General features: G+C 39.4%; 1 protein-coding gene and 1 long non-coding RNA gene across 2 annotated transcripts in view; one reads left to right on the top strand and one right to left on the bottom strand.

The window, feature by feature from the left end:
- The window catches only part of AHRR (aryl-hydrocarbon receptor repressor), a 68,570-nt gene extending 53,977 nt beyond the window's left edge, over positions 1 to 14,593 (top strand). The window contains exons 4-10 of the mRNA XM_009276647.2: positions 3,344 to 3,433; positions 4,749 to 4,878; positions 6,341 to 6,474; positions 7,820 to 8,019; positions 9,695 to 9,813; positions 10,762 to 10,903; positions 13,474 to 14,593. Of these exons, the coding sequence (XP_009274922.1) occupies positions 3,344 to 3,433; positions 4,749 to 4,878; positions 6,341 to 6,474; positions 7,820 to 8,019; positions 9,695 to 9,813; positions 10,762 to 10,903; positions 13,474 to 14,593 (1,935 nt within the window). The remainder of the gene's footprint in view (positions 1 to 3,343; positions 3,434 to 4,748; positions 4,879 to 6,340; positions 6,475 to 7,819; positions 8,020 to 9,694; positions 9,814 to 10,761; positions 10,904 to 13,473) is intronic.
- On the bottom strand, positions 12,383 to 22,447 carry LOC103896746. Its single transcript, XR_657426.2, has 3 exons — positions 22,351 to 22,447; positions 16,409 to 16,463; positions 12,383 to 12,842 (listed from the first exon to the last, which is right to left on the bottom strand). It is a non-coding gene; the product is annotated as an uncharacterized LOC103896746 (long non-coding RNA).
- Between the last annotated feature and the right edge of the window lie 501 nt (positions 22,448 to 22,948).

Below are 22,948 nucleotides of genomic sequence, written 5' to 3'. Positions count from 1 at the left end.
GTCCTGTTTAACGTGAGACCCGGTAACTTAGAACAAAAAAGCTGGGAATAGTTTTTGTTTGTTCTCATGGACTGAAGCTGTCTCTCCCTTCCACTCAGTCTAACAAATCACTAGGATTCTGGCCAGAATAATGGAAAATCTCTACGCAGTGTTACTGTAAAGGGCTTGAGTATGGAGTTGTATATAATACCTGAGAGATTTATTGAGAGGTCAGAAGAGGTCTTTTCCGACTAATTTGCAGTCACTACTACCCACTTCTGGGGTACCAGACCTGTGCTAGCAAACACCCTCCTCCTTTTCCCCAGCTGTGGTAAGTAGGTAAGAAAAGTATAAATCTCAGCCCTACTCAGACTCTATTCAGAGTCCTCTGTGCTACAGATGTCAGGTTTCACATCGAACTGCATTTTAGGGTAATATTGAGAAAACAGAAAAATTTGCAGTCATGGGTAAGACTTACTGGTTATGAAGTTTTACTCTACGTCCAGCTCCTCTCTTTTTAGTGCAGTTGAAGCAGCAGGTTTCCCAGCTAAAATGAGGTTTAGACACATGGAATTTGTGTTAATGCTCAATAGCTTCATGTGGCTCCATAAAAGTCATTGTTGCACCAAAGTGCGTTTTGCTTTTCCTGCCTTCAGGGCAGAGCATCTGATGTCTGCGTTCGGGGACATGAAAACCAGGCAATGCTTAGTTAAGAGATCTTAACTCAGGAGAGGACATCAGCATTTTGAGAACAAACCAAAAGCAAATCAGGGGAAGTTTGTAATCTCTTCAGTTACATACCTCCCTCAAATCCATACTTGCTTCTGGCTTAACTTAAACACATGGCTCCTTGAACTTTTCCTCCACTTCTTCTTTCCTCTTGCTCCCTCCCACCCTTCCTTAATACCTCCTCCAACCTCACAGATGTAGTTGCCAGTCCACTGATCCGAACCCTTAGAAATACACATGGTCCCATTTCCCCTTCTCATTTTTACAAACTGCTGCACCTGGTCCAGTCCAACTCTGGCTTTGTGAAGGAAAAACTTGTGTAAAGAAACAGCTGCCTGCCTTCCACTGTGGGGGAGCAAGTTTTACATCTTACAGGTAGAGACTGATCTCTTGCGATACATGTCTGGGCCTAAAGAGTATATATCTATATGTTGGATGAAGAAGATTCATTTTCAAATAGGGATATTTATTTCTTGATTCATAACAACAATCCTTGGCAAAAGCAGGTGCTCCCTCATCTATTTCCTACAGGGGCTGCAAAACTCCAGCTTGCCTGCAGGACAATGGAAGGCACATTTTAAGGATGTTCAGCATGATACTGTGAGAGCTTCTTTGATCATATTCAGATCTTGTAGTCATTTTTGAAGCCTTCCCAGATAGGGCTTGGTGCATTAATTTGTATAGGTTAAGAACATTTCTTTAATGCTCTTAATTTCTACCTGTCCAGGCTGCACGGGCTGGACTGGAGGTCTTTTGGAACGTGCACGGTAACAGCCACAGACATCCGCATGAAGGAGCTCCCTTAAATGTCCTATGGTTATCTTTGTGGAAATTTTTAGTCTGTCCAAATTAAAAGGCCTGCCAGATATTCAAAAAGTAATAAAATTCCTAACATCACATCACTGATAGTTTCATTGCTGTGAAGATGAGTCCAAAGAGACAAGGTGCCAAAAATGCTTTCTTATTTCCACTTGACATTGGAAATGGATATGGTAGATACCATCTATGGAGGCTCCTCTCAGTGCAATGAAAGGCACAGATGTGAAGATGCAGAAATCTTGACCCACCGTCTTCTGTTTGGTGAGGTGCTGGGATGAATTTGGGCATTATTTAGAGCAGAAAATAGCACCAGTCCAGCAACTCCGTCTGCTTTAAGAGTAGACAGGGATAACTAGTGTTCAACACAAACCCAATTAGCCAGAGATAACACTTATTCTGGAAAGGATCTGTATCTATGGAGCTGACCTGGAGCTGAACACGGTTTGCCCTTGACTATTCTTAGCCATGACTCATGGTTAGCATTGACTTGATTGAATCAGTTGCTGCTACAGCTCTTTCCAAACATAGGTGAGCCATTGCAGTGTCTCCATTAGATTTCTCCAGTCACCAGTTCACAGGTTCTTTGAGGTGCAGAGCCCCTGGCCATGTATGGCCCCATTGGGCCACGTTTCCAAAGGTGCTCCAGATTTATGATTTGGGCCAAATCTTCTGAGGAGGTCAGCCTATTGTGCACTGAACTCTTGAAATTCTGCCCACCATTGTCACAGTGGGAACAGGCTTCGAGCAGTCTTGGAAATCTGGTCCTTATTTAGGAACTGAAAAGAGAACCAAGCTCAAAAGAATATGTCAGTGTATCTGGTTACCGAGCAATTGAAAATCTGCCCTCATTGTGCTTCAGGATTAACTCAGGATTAATAGGCACATCGCTACAACAGTAAATTGAGAGAAAGGTGAAGCAAGGATAATAATAATATAGCAGTATTTCATCAGCAGCTATTTGAACTGTAATCTCAAAAGACCTCAAAACCATCACATGAAAGGATCATCTAAACTACCTTGGAATGCAAGCCTGCAGGAGTGAAGATATGTTACTGAATCTTTATCAAGGGAAGAGAGGCAAAATTAGTCAGTCTGCATGCAGCATGATGGATCTTAATGTTTACGTCATGTATTTCATTTAATCCTTACTTTTATTTTTGGATTTCTCTGGTTGCTTTCCTTGCATCACTGAGTCTATGAGAATTAATTTAGTGTTTTTCCAGACTAAACATTGGTCTGTATCAGTGAAGTATTTATTGCCTATTTTTTATATTAATTGCATTTATGCAATTATGCTATGTATGTATTTTTATAGAAGCTTTATAAAATAGCCATACTTTAAAATACACGTCCAGTTTTAGAGTCATAGCTACAACAGCACATGTATTTAATTTTCTTGTTGGAGATTATTATATTATCTATATGTATCAATGCATATTGATTCAAAGCAATTATTATGGAATGTGATGTTTTCAATTAAAAGAAAAAAAAAGTAGTTGACACGCTATTAAACTTTTAATTATATGAATTAATGACAAAATAAAATTTAAAGTAGATAATAAACTAGTAATGTAATATGGTAGTTACACTGTAATTAGCTATCCTAACTTTTTGAAAAAAGGAAAAAAGCATGTTCCAGATTGTTATTCATTTTTTCATGTTAGAAAAAAAAGGCCCTTCTGGAAAAATTTGATGTCCAACTTTTTTGCAGTGATTTTTTCATATCTAGAATATTCTTAAAATTACTACGTTTTATACCCATTTTACTCTTTACTTTCTGATTATATTTTTAATTGTTTTGTTTTCCCTTCTTTAGTCACTGAACGGTTTTGCGTTGGTGGTGAGTGCAGATGGAATGATATTTTATGCATCATCGACGATTGTGGATTATCTAGGGTTTCATCAGGTAAATATATTAACAAATATTTAGAATACTTAGTCACTGTCATTGTAATGACTTTCTTGTAGTCACTCCTGCTAACTGGCTTTCTAAAATGCAGCACTCTGTTGTTTTGCCTTATCCTTCTTCTGCTGATTAGACATACCCTGCTACTGAAATTAAGTTATTTTACTATGCCATTTCAGACTAATTTTCTTTTTTTTTTTTTTGTGATCTGACAGGTGAAGATTAATTCCTTGTAATGTTGTTCCTTTTGTAAAACTTTTGTTAACAGAAACATGATCTAGTATAAAAATAAGATTTAGCTAAAAGTTTCCTTTCGATTTCAGTATAAGATGCTGCTATTCTAGACTGGTTGCCTGTGTATAATAAATATATTGTAAAGTCACAGAATGACAGAACCGTGTAGTTGGAAAGGACCTCTGGAGGTCATCTAGTCCAACCTCTTGCTCAAAGCAGATCCAGTTAGAACAGGTTGATCCAGGACTCATCCTGTCAAGTTTTGAGTTTCTATGACCCCTCTGGAAGACCTGTTCCAGTGTTTAACCACCCTGACTGTAAATTTTTTTTGCTTATATCAAGTCCCAGTTTCCCATGTTGCAACTTGTGTCTGTTGCTTCTTGTCCTCCCACTTTGTTCTTCTGAGAACAGTCAGGCTTTTTCTTCTCTACACCCACTCATTCGGTTGATGTAGACAGCAGTAAGTTCTTCCTGAAGTTTTCTCTTCTTACAGCATAACAAACCCTGCTCTTTCCTCTCCTGATATGTCATGTGCTCCAGCCCTCTTACGTGTCTTGGTAGCACTCTCCTGGGCTCACTTTGGTATGCTAATATCTTTCTTTTCCTGGAGTACTCAAAATTAGAGAGAACTTTGCCTTTGTTGAACTTCCTGAGGTTCCTGTCAGCCCATTTTTACAGGCCATCAAGGTCTGAGTAGCCATCCTGCTCTCCCCAGCTGGTACCCTCTGCAAACCTGCTGAGAGTGCACTCTATCCCATCATTCACTAATCAAGAAATTAAACAGGGTTGGTCCCAGCATCAAACCCTGGGGGATGCCACTAGTTCCCAGCTGCCAGTTGGACTTCTTTTATGACTCACATTTGCATATGCACAAAAGAATTTAGAATAAAAAGAATCATCTTAGGATATGAAGTCAAAAAGCAGATGTGAAAAACAGGGGCCTCTGAAATAACTTTCCTCAGTCAATCTTTGCTCTGAAGGTATCTTACACCAGTCATTATTTTAAGGAAAGTATCAACCTAAAGATGTGCCGGCCCCACTACACTTACAAATTAAACATTTCTTGTTGTAATTGTTTCAGACTGATGTAATGCACCAAAATATATATGATTACATTCACGTGGATGATCGCCAGGATTTCTGTAGACAACTGCACTGGGCCATGAATCCTCCCCAGATGTTGTCTGGACAGCAACTACAGACAGAAACAGGTGGGATTGTATATGTTGATTGGAAACATAGGCACCGCTGTATAGAGGTAGAACTGCACTCCACCTATGCCCGTGTCTGTTCCACGTCAAGTCAGATTCTTCACTGGAAAGCTGCATAGTGGCCATCTATAATGTCATTGTCCCACAGATGATGTTTCTTCCTGATCCCTGAAATTTGTAAGGTAGTGTGTGCCATTGAGGCTACGAAGTTAATGTTTCCTTTATTTTTCTCTGACTAGTGTACCTACGGATATTCTTATCCATGCAGAATGAACAGCATCAGTGCTCATCCTACCAACCTTTTGTTCACACTGATCAGGACATTAATGTTCTTCTCATTAATGCAAAAAAATCCCACGCAAAACATTTCTGTACAGAACCACAGTGGCAACATCACTTTCTGCCATTTTTTTTTCCATGCAAAATTACGTAGACAGGAGTCTTCAGAAGAACAAGTAGGTTTAGCAACACACTTTTTCCTCTGAGGCTGTATTTCCCTAGGATGGCAGGTGGATATGTGTGCTCAAGGTTTCTCCTACATGAGGCATTAAGCTGAAATCACAACTACAGAAAATACAATGGGGTTGAAATTGTTAACTTTAAAAAGAATTATTGATCCCAGCAAAATATATGCATCACCAGAAGGTGAGGAAGTAACTGAGGAAAGAAATTGAGGAAGCGCAGCCTCCAGGTGGGTGGGGAGAAACTTCCAAGAAATCCTTCAGCAGCCTTTATGAAGTCCTCAGGAACACAGTCATGAAACTTTGGTAGAATTTCTTGCAGTTTCTGTGTTTTGTGAGAGTCTTACAGATATCTGAGGAACTTTGCAAGATGTTGTAGAAAGTACACAGAAAACAAACTAAACAATGTGCATTAATATTTCAAACTATAAAAAGTTACAAATATTTGGAATTTTTGTCCTAATACAGTGGAGAATTTCAGTTCCTGAGTTCATACTTCTGTACAAATACTTGTGTCTTTTGGGAAATAAGTATTTCAAAAGCTATGCACTTGTAGTCCAAAACTGGAAAACACTTCATTAAAAATCAAGGAGGCAATGGCTGAACATTAGCTAATCAGCCACTGTTCATTTGTTTGGTTTTTTTCTTGCATTAGCATTTTCCTTATTTTGTTCCTTTTTCTAATGTATATTTTGTGTGATCTCTGATCTCAAAACCAGCAACATCTGTTACCCTGCTTTGCATCATTAAAAATCACAAAAACTCAGGAAATAAAAAAGTCAAAGTTTCTGAAGAAACTCACCTGAATCCCGTAGTAGAGCTTTTCTTTCTTCTTTTGGTAGAGCATGTGCAGATGTATCTATACATGATACAATTTAATATTCACCCTTCCATAAAGTAATTTTTAGCAATTTCCGTAACAGCTCCTTCAACTGGCTACAGAACATTTTCATTCTTTCTTAGTGTGATCTGACATATATTGCCTCCACTGTTGCTCCTAGGAGAAGAATATATTCTCAGTAAATTGTTTAAAGCACAAGAGAATGACAGCATGACAACAGATTATTCTTCCTTCTTAACTCGTTGTTTCATCTGTCGAGTTCGCTGCTTGTTGGACAGTACTTCTGGCTTCCTTGTAAGTATAATTTCACTTAGAGGACTGTAGTCATGACATACTAGATTTTAATTACTGCATATGAAAAATATGCAGTAATTATATTTCAACATAAATATTGAATATAAATATTGCGGAGAGCCATGGACAGGATACACTATTCATTTGTTGTGCACTAACAACAAACACCTAAGACATTTATTAATATGTATAAAGAGTGATGGGAGAAAAGAAGGTTGTAATATTTGGAATTGAAAGAATCTATAAACTTCTATATTTTAAGCTCTTTTGGACAATATCTGTCCTCAATTTGTACTGGGCCTGGCTCAAGGGTGGCAAGCCTGAGTTTTAATGATTAACATTTAAGCACAAAGTATTTGCTTTAAGGAACAGGAATAATAATGATCCATTTTCCCCTTTTGTAAAGGGTCCTTTAATAATAAAAAACAGAATTAGAAAGTCTCTCACGCTCCTCAAATATCCTTACTAGGAGTAGCTCATTTCTAGAAATAACTTCCCCATTTGCTTAGTAAAGACCAAAGCTGTTTCTTCTCATGACGAAGTACAGCACATGTGAAGAAAATGAGAGGATCAGCACGAGACAGGGAAATGCAACTTCTGTCTCAGATGTTCATTTGCTGGAAGACTATGCGTCTGAACAGCCGTACCAGTTAGTCATTTCTGCATCCCTGTTATGATCTTGTAGCTCTGGAAAATGCCCAACTCAAAAGGACTGATTTTTCTCTGGTCATTTTGTGGCAGGTAATTTTTTCACCGAGAGGCAGCAGCTTGCTATTAACTTGATCTCTGCCTTCTGATTATATGGAGATTTGAGGCAGGGATGGATGGTTCCTTCCAAGCGATGTACTTTGTATCCGGCTGTCTTGGGCGCATCTTTTCCCTCGGCGTCTGCCTGCACAGCCCCTGGGTTGTGCCAGTCCATATACTTCCTAAAGAAAGTGCAGGGCAACAGGAAAGAAACTCGGGAACCATTTCACTGGAGAGAACAGAGCATGGAAAAATAATAGTTCCAGCTTCAGAGTGAGGCACAGAGGAAATAGCTGTTTGCACCACCATACGCTGCCCGTCTCGGCAAACAGAACGTAACACAGAACTTGAAGTACACAGGAGAGAAAAAAACAAAAACCAGCCTCAAATGTCTCATTTTACTGTTGATAGTACCTCCACTCACCATGCCTCCGAAATTTCATGATTTAAATTGTATGAAGATAATGAAATTCCTAGTTTTTCTCCCTGTTTCAAAACTGGTTTTGGTGTTAAACAACACGGTCCATAGGTTGTATTAGCATTTTAAATGTTTATACATTAAATACTTAAGATAATTCTATTTTTTTTTGTATAACAGACAATGCAGTTCCAAGGCAAACTAAAGTTTCTTTTTGGACAAAGGAAGAAGTCCTCTTCAGGAACAGTATTGCCACCTCAGCTGTCCTTATTTTGCATAGTGGTACCACTTCTGCTCCCTTCCGTGACAGAGATGAAGATGAAAAGCCTGCTTGTGAAAGCAAAACACAAAGCTGATGATGCAGCAGCAGTGAATACAAAGTATTTTCAAATTAATCTTTTAGCAGTTAGTAAAGTATACTATGGGCTTTATGTTTATTAAGCATGTAAAAAGCACAAATTAGGCTAAATAACTCTCCATTTTAAAACTCTTTCTTAGAAAAGTGAATAATTTATCTGGATTTAACTATATAATACAGAATAACTATGAGATGAGATGAGATGAGATGAGATGAGATAATATATTGTACTTTACATATAATACATATTATTATATTGCTGTATTTAATTTTATATAAAAACTGGAAAGTTAGGCTATCTTCCTAACCTTCAGAAGTTACCAACACAGTAAGTCATTCTACTAGTTGTAAAAATGGAAAAGAAAAAGTATTTTCACTGAGAGTTTTCAAATTTCAGTATCTTCTGGTAGCACAATTATTTGGACTGGGGCATTTTGGTAGCAAACAAAGGAAAAGGAACGCTTCAGAAAGCTGAATATGCGTGTGTGTTCACATAGAGCCAAATGAGATGTATTTGGTGTACGTATTTATCTTACAACAGAAGGCTTATGAACACATAAGTCTACAATTGCACTAAATGGCCTGGGGCTGATCACTGGGTAGCAATCACAGAAGACCAGGACACATTGTGTTGACTCATTTCCTTCCTAACACCTATTTTCGTTACTCTTCTATGATCAAACTTTAGTTGATGTTTGGGGCTAGGATTATGTTTTCCCTTATTTGGTTAAACATAACCTTACAGCAATGAGGTCCACTGCTGTGAAGCAAAATGCTCATCAGTGTGACTGACAGCATCATAATTTGGCTTTTAATTAGAATATGTTTGTGTATGTGTGGATTTACTATCCAGACGTGTAATGTGGTTCTAGCACATACATCCTTTTGACAAGAATTAAATTACTGGAAGGCTGATATAATGGACTACGCAGGCTTTTGGAACGGAGTTGGAAAGTCATTTCCACTTGCTAGTTTTTCAGTGGCCCAGGTGAAATTAATCGATGATCAGAATTCAGCTCCTAGGAGAGAGGTGCTTTACTTAAGTTTTACCAACTGACTGGACAGCGGCCAAGGATTTGACAAGAATGATAGTGGGCATTTAACTTCAGTGTTTCCTTTGGTTCAGGCCTAAAGCATGCTAGCCAGGGATGGTGGGCAAATTTATATAGTCATTCTTTTTCTGATGGTCTTAATAAAGAGAAAAATTTGTAAAGCAGTGTTACGGACTTTGCACCCTTTCCAAGCCCTAACATGCATTTTGAACTAAAAAATGGAAGAAATTCATTCAAATCATATGATGATTATTGCAAACTGAAGTCATGCTAACTCTTAAGTGCATTGCTGGTCAGTGTGATGTACGTACCTTGAATGTACTTTGAATAGGCAGAGCAGAGTATACACAGCATTTGTCTCAATTCAAGCTGAAACTTATTATTCCAGATATAGTGAGTTGTGAGCAGAATATTCCTAAACATAACTATTCTCCTTAATTGAATGCAGAATTCAGTCATACGCCAGTGTGAGCAACCGAATGATGCAGGAAACATAGATAATTATTTAGTGTTGGTTACTATATATTTAAACCGTAACTCTTTGCTAATGGTCAACAGCTTGAGGATCACATCTTTCAGAGTTTGTGATTTTACTGTGTTGTCACTCAGTGACAAGGAATTTTCCACATATTCTGTCCTCTACAGCTCCAGTTCCAAAGGTAATTCAGGGCTGTGTGAAGCAGCAGAATTATATGGAAGAAACAGTCATCATGAAGGTGCTGCTTTCACTAATGTGTTACAGATTGCTGAAAACCAAATCAAAGGTGTGTCTGCTAAGTACTTCTGCAATATATACAGTTTATGGAGAAAGAACCTTGTCTTGTCTTTTCTTTTCTCCTGTTAGGTTTTCAGGTTTTGGTCCCAATGCTCTCTTTTTTCTGCTCTCTAAAACCCCTTCTTTAAAAAACTGCAAAACAAATTGTCTGCCTCAAAAGATAATACCAATCAGTCTGCTATTTCAGAGTGGCCAGAAATACTGTGATGCCAAGTTTACAGATACATAAACATTCATAGTAAATAAGAATACTCCACGTATGCTTTCCTAAAAAAGGCAGCACTGAATTTAATAAGATTATGTGAAAATCTTAATAATTAATGACAATATCTATCCCTCTTTGAGGAAAACTGGATGATATGTTACAAATGCTACTTTTCCCCAAAGATCAGAAAACAGAGGAAAAATAGAATGTATTGTCTTCAAAACTCATGATTTGTTTGCAGCTTTGACTTGCTTTTCCAGTGTTTGGCTGTGCAATATTATGAGAGTCTATGCTGTATTTCAGATTTTACAATGGATAAAATTTTGATGGTGAGTCTACCCTAGTGGGCAACTTATTCTTGAGTAGAGTTGTACTCAGCCTTCTGTCATACCTGCTGGAAACCTTTAACTTCTTTAAAACCATTCCTCTGTCATAGCCCCATTTTTCTGAACATTTTCTTGTTGGTATAGTGCTATTACTGAGAGAGAAAAAATATAATGAACTAATAATACTGAAAAATCCTTGGTTACAGTTTAAGTGCCTCATTAGGTTTTTCAAATTTTATTTTTTACATGTGATTTGCCTAGTTTTGTGACAGATTTTAGCTTGTATTTTCCTATGCTGATGATTCCAGGGCAGCAAACAAACCTGTGAACATTCACCCACAGTTTAGGTAAGAAAAAATACTAAATACTGCTTGTATTAAATTAGATTTTCTTTTAAATTGCATAGCAAAGAATAATGGAGAAAACGGCATTTCTCTAGTCAAAGTACAAACAAACGAAGATCACTGGGTCTGGGTTCAAGCTAACACTCAACTTCTGTATCGAAGTGGTTGTTCAGAATATGTCCTTGCTCAACAGCAAATGTTAAAGTAAGTATATTTTCCAATACTAAAAAAACCTCTGTATTTCAGAAAAATGAATGTATTCTTTATGTATGAGATCTTTAAAAGTACTGTAGTGACCTAAAAGAAGAGCTGAATGAGAAGTATTTAGTTTACTTACAAAATGGAAATCCATTTTTGTCTTGAATCATATGAAATGGCTGTTATAATCGTAAACAATATTCATTTTTTTTCTTCAGTCTTTTTTTCTTCTGAAGTTGAGTGTACATACATACTAAAACAGAATAATTCAAAACCAAAATGCTTGATTATTAATATGTTTTGACTTTCTTGCACAAAAATGTATTTTGGGGGTTTGTTTTACTTTGCAGCTGAAACCCTTCGCTGATTTAGTGTCCTGGTTTTTCTACTTTTTAACATTTGATTATGTTAAGCTTTTTTTTTTTCATTATGGATGACAGCTGAGCTCATGTTTTTAGTTGTGGATGTTCAACATAATCTAAACAGGGATGCTCATATTCATTGTATGTTTGTAGATAGATACATCTAGTTGGCTGTAGGCTCAGCCTTGGAGTGGAAACTAATCTCACAGATTTGCATTCAAAGAGGACCTCTCCGTTGGGTTTTACCCTTTCCTCCCAAATAGGCTTTTCTTCTTTCCTCCATGGGATTCTCTGTTCCAGTTACTGTGGGCCTTGTTGAGGTATCTCTTCAAGCTGGTCTGAGGGAAGAGATAAGAGGGTGGACTGAATGAGCAGGGGCCAGGAGGTGTACACAGTCACCATCTGGCCCAGTGGAAAAAATGTGGCTGTTACCACTGTTTTTTTCCTTTAGGATGCCTCGCAGGTGGAAGAAATAAATGAAAAAGTCCTTGAACTTCTAGAGTAGGTATCACTTGCAGGCAGCATATCTCCCAGGATCCACGTGAATAGCAGAGGAGCTCCCACCTGAGGGTGGTGGAACTCTTTACCATTACTGGGACGGCACAAACATCATCTTGCCATGCTGTTAAGAAGCAGATTAAATGGGGCTGTTTCTTGTATTCAAGTCTCTACTTCTAAATTGTTTTCTGTGTAATTAAGCGTGCTCTTCGATGTTTGTTTAGTTACATTTTTACCCTCTGAGTGGTTAAAATCCTTCCTTTGTGCTTGATAGTTCCTGCAGACTGAAGTGTTACAAGAGTTGGCCTTGGAGATTACATTTTCTGTCGGGATAGTCTGCAATAGACTTCATCCTTACTACTACTTTTTTGGTTAAAATGTATGCTGTCTTCCTGGAAACATACATTCTTTTGGAGAATTTTCACTGGATACTATTTCACTGTAAAATTCTTCATTTGGGGGTCTAAGCTTTTGTGACTATTGCATTTTGTTCAGTCCATTGCTTCCCAGTTAGACCATTTCCTGAGAAGCTAGTTCTGCAGCAAACTTGTATCATACCATTTGCATCTCAAGATTATCAATAATAACAATAACAATATTTAGCAGAGGACTGAAAATATTTAATACCTAATGGAAAAAAAAAGAGAGAAAATATTCTCCTTTATTGGTGTACAATTACCACAGTGGGACATTCTCTCTTTGTAACAACATGGACTCCCTCTACTGGAAAATCCTATACTTGCACATTGAGTCCATATCGAAGGAAAAAATTGCTAATAATGAGCTAAGAAAAAAGCCTTCTAAAACCCTTACTAGCTCTCCAGGTTTTCATGCTCGGTTTCTTATTGAGATGTCCACTTCTTGTTTGGAGAGGGAGGGGGCGGGTTTGTAGCACTGATCCTGCCTGGTCCGGAATCTGCACGCTAGTGAATTCCAGACAAATCCCGAACCTGAAGATTTGGACCCCAAGTTCTGAAAACTGCTGCATCGGGCATGGAAATGCTCAGGCAACCTTCTCTGCCAGAGCTCTTCACTAATGTTGAGTACTTCAGCTGGAGGTCATGGAAAATGAATTCACTGGCCATCTTAGAAAACGAAAGACAACACAAATTAAGTTAGACATGTAAAATGTCTATGCCCAATGTGAACATCTGTGACTACTCTGGACACTTAAGTCAGGCACTTTATTTCCTCTCAGCTAACTCTGCATTCTCAAAATATAACACCCCCATGGTTCTCCCTCAAATCACTTTGATCAGAAAGTTCTGATGTGTCCAAATAATTCCTTGTTAACAAAATACATCTCATTTAAGATACTCTTTGCATTTTATCTCTAGATTTTTCTGCATACAAATATTATTTAGGTATATTTTAAGGGAAGAACAAAAGTGTAAGGTAGTTACCATACTGTACTACAATATTTGAGGTCTTTGTGAACTGTGTGCCTGAAATGGAAGAGTAAATGCATGTCAGCATTTAAATGAAACAGTGCCACAGAAAGGTAGCTGTGCACACACATTGACGCCCAGATGCATGCACACTCTTTTTTTCTCTTCAACAAGTGCAAAGGCCATATGGACAAGAGCGTGAGAGTCCCATATTAAGTTAAGGACATAGTATTGCTTGTAATGTATGTCGAGCCACTCCGTTTGTATGCCAGAAAACATCCATTTAGAAACCTCTGATTGACTGATTTTTTTCTACTTTTATTGAAAGGGAAGAAGACGAACAACTGAAGATACCAAGCAGTTTTGCCAGTTTGAAAGGAAACCTGGAGGGACTTTCCTATAACAGTGCTATTGAAACTCTGGGCCAGTGGAAGCATCTTAACTGGACAGCAGTAAAAAACGAACAAGATAATGTAAAAGTGAAGTTTGAGCCTCATACAAACGGTGAGTGTTTTATGCAAGAGGAACCTCTCAGTTCTAACACATCAGTTTTAGGCGTTCAGAACAACTGCACCACAAACGGTGGCTGGACTTTAAGAAACTCAAGCTCTTGTTCTATGAGCCAGCGAATGAACACATGTTCAAACAGGAGAGCTGGATCATTCTACAACAGAGACCAAAGTTTCTTAAATTTAGCATCAACTTGCCCTTCCCACTGGGGGAGTGCAGAAAGCTGCCAGCCTTACTCGGACGTACAACAACGTTGTGCAGAGAACTATGCGACGGACCATCTGAAACTGCAGAGACAGTTAATATCCTCAGAGTCTCTCTATGACGCAGCCTGTCCCTTGGAGATGCCTATCAAAACAGAATACGATTCCGATTCCGAAAACATTGCTGATATCTACCTGACATCGCAAAACCGAGCCTGGCTGGATGAGAACGGCTCGGGGAGAAAGCAGGTGTTTAGCTACCCCAATAGAGTGCACCTCAAAACAGAACCGGACCTCTGTGAGCCAGCCTCACCTTGTCAGAAGCCAAGGCACTGCCTTTACACACCTCATAATTGGCAATGCATTGTAGCAAATCATCCCAACAACCTGAACCTGAACAGATCTTGCAAGGGTTCTCGTAGCAAGGAGGTGGCCCCATTTTGCCCTCAGAACTCCTCCGGGTGTTGGGAAAGCATGCCTGACCTGCCGCACACGGCGTGCTACGGCCACTTCTACAGCCCCAGCCCAGGGGAGGAGAAAGAGCAGAATAACGAGGTGTTTAAAATGCCGTGTGAATTTAAAAACCCCTGCTTGGTTCAAGCAATCAAGCGTGAGCCCCTGGATTCTCCACCATTGTCCAACAGTGGACAGAACAGAGTACACGTGAGCTTCCCTGAAAATACATTAGCAGGTCCTGTGCCTCATAAAACCACTGAATGTTCATTTTTACAATAGATTTTATAACATTTTGAATATTTATAACATAATAATGTTAAAAGCAAGAAGTTGTAGATTCTCTTCCAGTTGGGTTAAATGAGTTCCTAAAATTAAAAGCCAGTGGAAAGATTTTGAGAGAGTGTGTGTGCATCTGTGTGTGAAAAAAACCAGACAGAGACACACACACATCCTACACCCCCTACCCCCTGCTACTGCCCTTCTCTTAGTGATCTTTGGAAAGAAAGAAAGACAAAGAGAAAGACAGAGAGAAAGACAGAAAGACAGAAAGACAGAAAGACAGACAGACAGAAAGAAAGAAAGAAAGAAAGAAAGAAAGAAAGAAAGAAAGAAAGAAAGAAAGAAAGAAAGAAAGAAAGAAAGAAAGAAAGAAAGAAAGAAAGAAAGAAAGAAAGAAAGAAAGAAAGAAAAAGATAAAATCTCAGGCACAGAAAAATAATCATTAGTCACTGCACAGGTATACCTGCTAATTTGTCTTTATCATCTTTCCTCTCTTGTCTACAGTTCATTACCAAGGTCTAGCTAATTCTGTTTCCTGCCTTTGTTCTGTTTGTTTGTCTCAAGCTGATGTAATGCCTCTGTGCAATAAGAAAATGTTTATGGTCTTTAGTGTGGCCAGTTTACCTTAGGAGTTTTTGCATTTTTATTTTTTTGCTACTTTAGTAAGAAGCATCAGCTATTCCTTTTTCTCAACATTAAATTGATGGCAACAGGCAAGGGCCTCCCAAAACAACTTCTTAATTTAAAAGGATAGCATTAATTAAAACAAATTACTTTCACAATATGCATTAGAAATTATTTCACTTCAAACTGAAGTTCTTCCCAAGTTTCCTTGATAATACAAATGTTTTAGTACCCATATTTTTCCATTTTAAAGCCATCAGCCTTTCATGTTGCTGTTTGAAAGACTGAACAATGGGATGTTATCCACTTCTATAAATGAGTTACAAACTGCTGTTAAATGTACATGAGAAGAAAATATTTCTCCAATTATTTCCCTTGCTGTGACTTGTAACATTAACAAAGGAAATGCACTTTTTTATTTGATAGTATCTCTCTGGCTGACAGCAGCTTGTTAGACATCATCACCTGACATCAAAACCAAATCCCACACTAAGATTAGAGATGTTATTTTCAAAGCATCCTAGTTTCATTCCCAAAAGAAAATCTTAATCTGAGAGCTAACTGGAGGATGTATGCCTTTCAAAAGCACTTTGGTGCACTTTGGTGCTTTTGAAAACAGATCCGTATGCTTTTCTTTGAACACAGGCAGTAATGTATTTCCACAAAAAAAAAAAAATCTACAACTTCTGTTTTGTTTTTTTGTTGTTGTTGTAGCTTGACTCCTGCACTAACTTTTTTTTAAAAATTGCACTATTTCAACTTTATATCAACTTCACCTATATAAAAACCACATCATTTAAAAAAAGCTTAGATGTATATGTGCTTTTCGAAAGAAGCCCTATAAGGAATGTTTTCTTTTTCAAAATGTTATAAATAATTATAATGTCTTCATTTCTATATCTACTAGTCACTAAGGGCATGGCTTTACATGCCAGTCAAGTGGCATAAACTTCTCCCGAATGCTATGAATATGTGGGATAAATGTAGTTTTCAGGTAGGGAAATGGTTCTGCACCTGGGAGGCTGCTCTTCTTCAAGACTGTCTGCCTTCTCTGATAGAAAATACTGCCTGTAAGTTAGAGTTGGCAGATGTAAAGATATACATTCTCTGCATGTCAGTTAAGTGCTTATGGACAATGGTTTGATCTGAAATGCTGCACTTTACACTGAAATGGTTGAGATACACACGTACCTTTTGATGACTGTCCTGCAGAAGGCAGTATTCCCAGCAGAAAGGCAAGAGTGGACTGTAAAGAAGTGCAATAATGTCTTACTGTAGCTCAAGTTAAATCTGCCATAGTCCAGCTGACCATACCCAAGCCATGAGGACATCTCTCTTTTTTTGTGCCTGAGGTAAATCAGCTCCCCGTTGGCTATGTGCTGCCTCTTATTTGAGACAGTCTTGATATCCTTGGCTTAATACTCTTACCAGTGAGTGCAATGCAACACCAGACCCCTTTCAGAGATGAGACCGTAATGGTGGAATTTACACCGCTCTCTGGTACACCACGGTTCATGTCACATAAATTTAATCCCAAACGCAAAAATACTTCTAGGCAAGCAAACTGGTTACTCATGTAGAGTGAGACTGTCAGATGTCAGTGGCGCTGCACAACTCTGCCTTGTTGATTCACTGTCTGCAAAAATAAGAGCAAGCAGTTCCTTTTAGACTCTCTCAGAGTAGCTCTCATAGGCCATTGCTTGGCGTGCAGCAGTGGCACAGCTTACGTCCCGGTGCCAGACACTCTGCTGTGGCTGCACAGCTGCTGGTAGGGTTGTGCTATGAACCGTGTAATATTCTCCAGTCCAGCTCCTTGTGCAGCTGCCTGGCAGAAATGGGATAGGGTGGAGACAGGGTAGTGTGGGAATAGGTGGCTGCGGGCAAGTGGAGGACAGGCCAGCATGACTGCTGAAAAGCTGCTCGTTTAATTCCATGCTTGGACTCACTGTCACACCCCTCTGAATTAGAGTACCTGGGGCTGGTTTCGCACTACCTTGCACCTTCTCTCATCATTTACATTAATGCAACATGACTGTAAAACACTATTATCCTCATCTGGACATGCTGGTGCCATTTTGCACGGATGTAAGTGGTCACACGAGGTGCAACTCTGTAGAGGACTGTGCCACTGAATGCCCGTCTGTGCTTAGACATATTTCCTGGCATGACTACAGTGGGAGAACTACACCAGCCCAATTTCTCTCTTCAGTGCGGAAGCAACATACTAACAACAGGAGTTCTCTACAGATCTCTCCGTTACAGAATAAAGGCTATTTTGTTGACATAACTCTATCTACTCTAAGGTTTTCCTGGTTTATTTCAGTTGGGATGATTTTTCTCATGTTCCCAACAAACCCAGGCACATCTTACGCATCTTAATTGATATTATAGAGGTAGATGAAGCTTCTGCATGTAAGAGAATCTAATCTGATATAAGAGATGCAACGGTCTTCTAGGAGGATGGATGAACGTGTGACTCAAAAGTGAGGTGTCACCTTCTGACTCTCCCCTGTGTAAATGCAGTCAGGTGTGCTTGCTTGTTGTTCCATAAAGTCTGAACCCAAGAAAAACACACTTACCCTGAGCATCACGTTTCGATTTGGCCCACTTAATTTGTGGCCGAGTTGTTATTCCAGGTCTCACATGAAAAAATGGGGCATCAGTGGAATTGTTTCTAGTCTAAGTTATCACACACATGCAGGAATCTCCTAAGAACTGTGCTTATAAAGAGATCAGCAGCTTATCCTCTTTTTGGACAATCGCTAGCCACTGTCGATAGCAAACAAAGACCAGTTCCTTCTAAGTTCTTGGTATATTGCACCATTTGGAAAGAACAGAGGAAACAAATGCTAAAAAAGAATCTCTTGCTATCTGCTGTCAAGGCACAGATATTCCTCCATCCTCTCCCCATGACAGGTGCCCTGGATTGAGTCTGGACTGAAAACTGACATCGCATTGTACCCTGTTAAATTGCCACTGATTTAATCTTATAAAAGCTTTTTGTATGCAGACATTAATGATCCCCTGACACTGATCATTAAATAGCATGAAAGACAGAGCAGTTGTTTTACATGGTTACATTTTCTTGGTGTTTTTTTTTGCTTTGGTATTATTTTAAAAACTAGCACTGAGAAGTAGGGTTTAAGATGTTTTCAATCACTGGTGTTTAGCTTTTCTCCTTAACGAGCTGGTATTTGTATCCCTCAAGTGCAGCCCTAAAGTCCATTTTAGGAGCCTCCCATTGCTCAACAATAAAAAAAATCTTCTTGTAGAAGAAATGCCTAGTCAAACGCTTGCCTGATAGGAACTTGGAGCATTCAGGCTCAAAGAAATGCCTTTCTTTTTCCAGTGCGTGCCTCTAACACCTGACTGATGATAGCATTCAAACTTCTTCAGCCATAACCTCTCCAGAGTCTGAGACAGAATGAACTCATGAATTCTGGTGTTCAGGAAGGGTATTTTTTGGTATGGAAGGTGAGCAGTTCTAAAAGCTCTGAGAATGTGTCTCCCTCTGAGATGTTACTCGGTCCACAAACAGCAGAGGCTATTATCAATGCTAAAGCTTCCAGTTAAGGTCTTGTCTTTACTGAGAATGTGGCCTGATTTTAGCTACCAGCAGACAACTGCTGAGCACCATAGAAATGCTAGTCCAACTGAAGTACACCCGTGTAAGCCACTATTTTTACTGAAAACCAACCTGATCTGAGCTAGGAGTAAACTTGTACGGCAAAAAGAGTGGATTTTCCTGCTGCTTCTAAGGTTTGCTGGGATGCAGTTACACCAGTGGCTGAAACTGGGTCAGACCTCCACTGTAGATAACACTATCAATAATTTATATTCACTTTAGACTCTTTGGATACCAAAGTAGAGCTTTGTTTTGAAAATCTGAAGTGAGGGCAGCAGTGCGCAAGGGGTAAGCTGGTTTCAGTTGGTCCTCAGTTTGGAGATTTAACTAGTGAAATGAAAGATCAAGGGACTGTACCTAAATTCTCTGTAGGAAAGACCGACTTCCTACTCCTTGATTGTAATACAGTAACGTGAAGTATCTCTCTATGTTTTAATTGCCCTTTATTAGAACACAGTGATGTATTCTTAAAATCCTTAGAACTGAGTCTCCTCTGGATGGCATAGGGAGGTCTGACATTTGCGCATCAGCCAGTTCAGTAAGACTTCAGGTGCTGATCCTTTGATATGGTATTGAGATCGACAGGGCATGTGCAATTCTTCCCGAAATTCCCAGTGCTTAAAATACTTAAGTGGGAGGCAACGAGCCTGAGGCAAGGAATATTCTGTGGGATAAGATCAGCTTCTGCTGCCTAGAAGCCTTTCTTAACTCTTTGTGTTGAAGCCATATTGGAACTTAAGTAGGACAGCCTCTCCCACTGTAGTTATTTCAGAAAAGCCATTAATCTGTCTTAACAATGTGTGATGTTTTAATTGTAATAGTTAAAAGACACCATTTCCCCTACCTATGAATACATACATTGCCTTAGGTAGTGGGAAAAAGTTAACGTACTCATTTTCTTTCATCAGAGTATCAGGTAACTAAAAAACCCAACCTCAGAATGATGGAGGTGTAGAGCCATTGTTCTGTTTTTCTTGTCTTTTCTTTCTGCTCTCTTCTTTTCCTTTCTTTCTCTCTACTGTCTTAGTGTAAACATTACAAATGGAAAGACTTTTCTGATTATATTGAGACAAAAACCCTAAACCTAAACCAGACTGTAGAAAATTTCTTGCTAGAAAAGGAGTTTCTTTCCCTGGAGTTTCTTCTTCTCTTTTAAATCTTGCAAAGTCCTATGTGAAATCATGTGTCGCAACTGAAGCGGACTTCTGTAACATGCGTAGTGAGCGAAGAGATTCTGCAGGTGGCCATGCTCAGGTTGTAGTCACAAGGTTCTTACTTAGCTGAAGGAGACTCATACAACAGGGCTGCCGGTAGCTTATGTTCACAGACACTACCACCCTGACAAATACATCTTTGTCGTGTTTGAATACACGTGGCATATGTTCTTGTCATTATAAATACCTTTCCCTGTCATGCTACCAGAAATTCTTCTGAACAAAATCATCAGTGACAGGCTGAAAAATATACTAAAACTACAAAGTTCTTTTTAAAAAAAAAACATACGGAGATCCAAGCACTTGCCTGTGCTTAGGCAAAGACTTTCTTTGGGTGGAGGTTTGGAAGGAAAGTAAAAAAAGATTGCTAAGACAAATTTTGGGGACAAAAATATCACCTTGATCGATATATTGCTGTCGAGGTGTAATTATTCTGTGACTACAGCATTAATTCTCCACCCACTGCTAATAACTCTCTGCTCTGAAATCATGTCTTTATTTTTTCTGTTGAATTGAATTTGTAACTTTTCAGGCTGAAAATAATTTGTTGAAAACAAAGATTGAGGTAATTCAGTGCTAAGCTGTATTTCTCAATCAGACTGAAAACATCATTCTAGGAAGCATGAAGTGCTCCTGCTCCTTTCCTGGGGTTAGTCTTCGAAACTCTGGCAAATTCAGGGTCTGCATCAACTCTCTTGCTGCTGGTCATTGTAGCTCAGTCATGCAGCTGGTGCTCTAACTGTGCACTCTGAAGTTTCTCGGGATTTCCTTGATGCAACAGGGCTCCAGGGATAGCTGTACAACAGCCAAAACTTCCAGTTTCACATTTGTATTGGTAGAATTATGGTATTCCAATGACTAATACAAAAACGTGGCAGGAGGTAATAGAACATCAGCTGCTTAGCTAGTTTCAGTAATTGTATTTGACTAATTAAAAGGCTATGTTAAAAAAAGGAAGTGAAGTTCTGGTCTAGAGCTCCCCATTTTGCACAGGAGGGTGTAATAGGAGTTACACCGCTGTTCTGCCTCTTCTTAGGTCACGCTTTGGTCTCTCCCTTCCTTATCCCTTCTGAACCTCTTTTTTTCTTTTTTTTTTTTTTTAACTTTTGGACTGTATGTATCCTCCCTTTGTTCATTTAAAATGTGAGATACGGAGAGGCAAGCATCAACTGTTGTGTGTTTTTTTTAAATTTTGTCTTTCTAAGAAAGAATTTCAAAGCGGCAAAAGTTATCTCAGTCCTCAGTAACAGTATTCAGTTTTCTTTCTACTCTTATCATAGCCAAAAAGATTCTTCCTCTACATGGTCAATAACCTTCCCTCTTCTGAAAGGCTCCTTTCTCACCCCCCCCCCCCCCCCCCCTAGCTTCTTAACAAAACCAAAGAACACTTTCTTCCTTCAAGGCAGTTGTGTCCGTCAAAAAAACTTCCTTTATCCTCCTCTAGCTTTTCTACCTTTGTGATTTTATAGGATGGTACATTGTGGCCTCCGCCCTTTCTGTCTTCTGCATCTGTAGCTTTATTTCCGCTTTAGGCATGCTTCAAAAGTTTTGCCAAAAGAGCGATGTTAGGCAGAAGCGCAATCCCCCACTTCCCCCCTGCCCTCCTTCGTAAGACAGAGGTACTCACTAATTGCAGCTGTACTCCTAAACCAGAAAAAAAGTCAACTTGCTGGTGAAATATCACCCTGTCTTCAGGAGGCTGTACTGCCAAGAAACGCTGAGCTACCACCAGCAGTTGAGTTCTGCAAGTACACACACAGCCAAATCCTTTTGTGTCTCTCCTTCAAAAAACCAAGGAACTCATTTTCTCCTTTTTTGCTTCTCTCATTTTTTTCTACACGTGTTTATTCTTTCACCGTGCAATTGCACTTTTGATACGTAATTCTTTTTTTAAAAGAAGGGTATGGAAGCATTACACAACCTGTACAGTGTTTTCAATTAGTCTATTTTAGGTTTTGAGATTAGAGCCACAAGGAATTATCAAGCGCTTTAATGTGACTCCACGTAAAGGCCCCTGACTGTTGCAGAAATGCCCATGAAAAATACCAGTACAAGTAGTCTCATTCGTCTTGAAAAGGGGTATAAACTGCCATCAAACTCCGCTAACAATCCCGTATTGAAAGTGCCGTTCCTGCTCCTCCTGAAGAAACACAGCGGAGGACAAGACTAAAAAAAAAGGTGCGTGGAGATCTGCCAACAGTTTTGGCCTAAGTGGCAACTGCACGATTCCCAAAACCAAGGGCACGTTTCTGGAGAGACCACCACAACCACCCGAGCATTATTTGAAAACGTACCGGTTTGTGCGTGGAACGCGTGCGTTTAGGCGTGCGATTCGGGCACGCGTGCTGCCTACGTTGACAGCTGAAGCGTTCGGGCAGGCCGGCGGCGGGCAGGCACAGCTCCAGCCCCAACGGCCGGCCCCAACGGCCGCCCCGGGGAAGTCAACCCAGCAGCTCCTGCGAAAGCAGAACGAGTTAACGGCAATACCCCGGTAACGCCGTAAGCTGACCAGTACCGACTGTGTAACCTGACCAGTACCGACTGTGTAACCTGACCAGTACCGACTCGTGCTGCTTCGTGTACAAGTGTAATAGACGTCACCATGTATCACTAGCGGGCTAATTAAAAACAGGCAGTAAAACGTGGGTTTGATATTTTGGAATTTTGTTAAAACCGGTGCACTTTTCTGTTATTTTTTTGTACTGTTTCCTCAGCCTGCTTTTAGAAGGAACTTTCAAGCGTATTTCTTAAATTATATTTTACATTTATTACCAGTCAGAAGTGTAAAGTCAAGACGTTTTAAAATAAATATTTGCATTTAAATTAAAGCCGTTGCCGAGCCTGTTTCCTGCCCCTTCTCCGGGGCCCGCAGGCTGCACGCCCCACGGCCCC

The sequence above is a fragment of the Aptenodytes forsteri genome, unplaced genomic scaffold (genome assembly GCF_000699145.1).
Source record: "Aptenodytes forsteri isolate BGI_AS27 unplaced genomic scaffold, ASM69914v1 Scaffold97, whole genome shotgun sequence".
NCBI classification, from domain to species: Eukaryota; Metazoa; Chordata; class Aves; order Sphenisciformes; family Spheniscidae; genus Aptenodytes; species Aptenodytes forsteri.
Note: the sequence above shows the minus strand (reverse complement) of the source record. Positions and strands in the feature narration are given on the sequence as shown.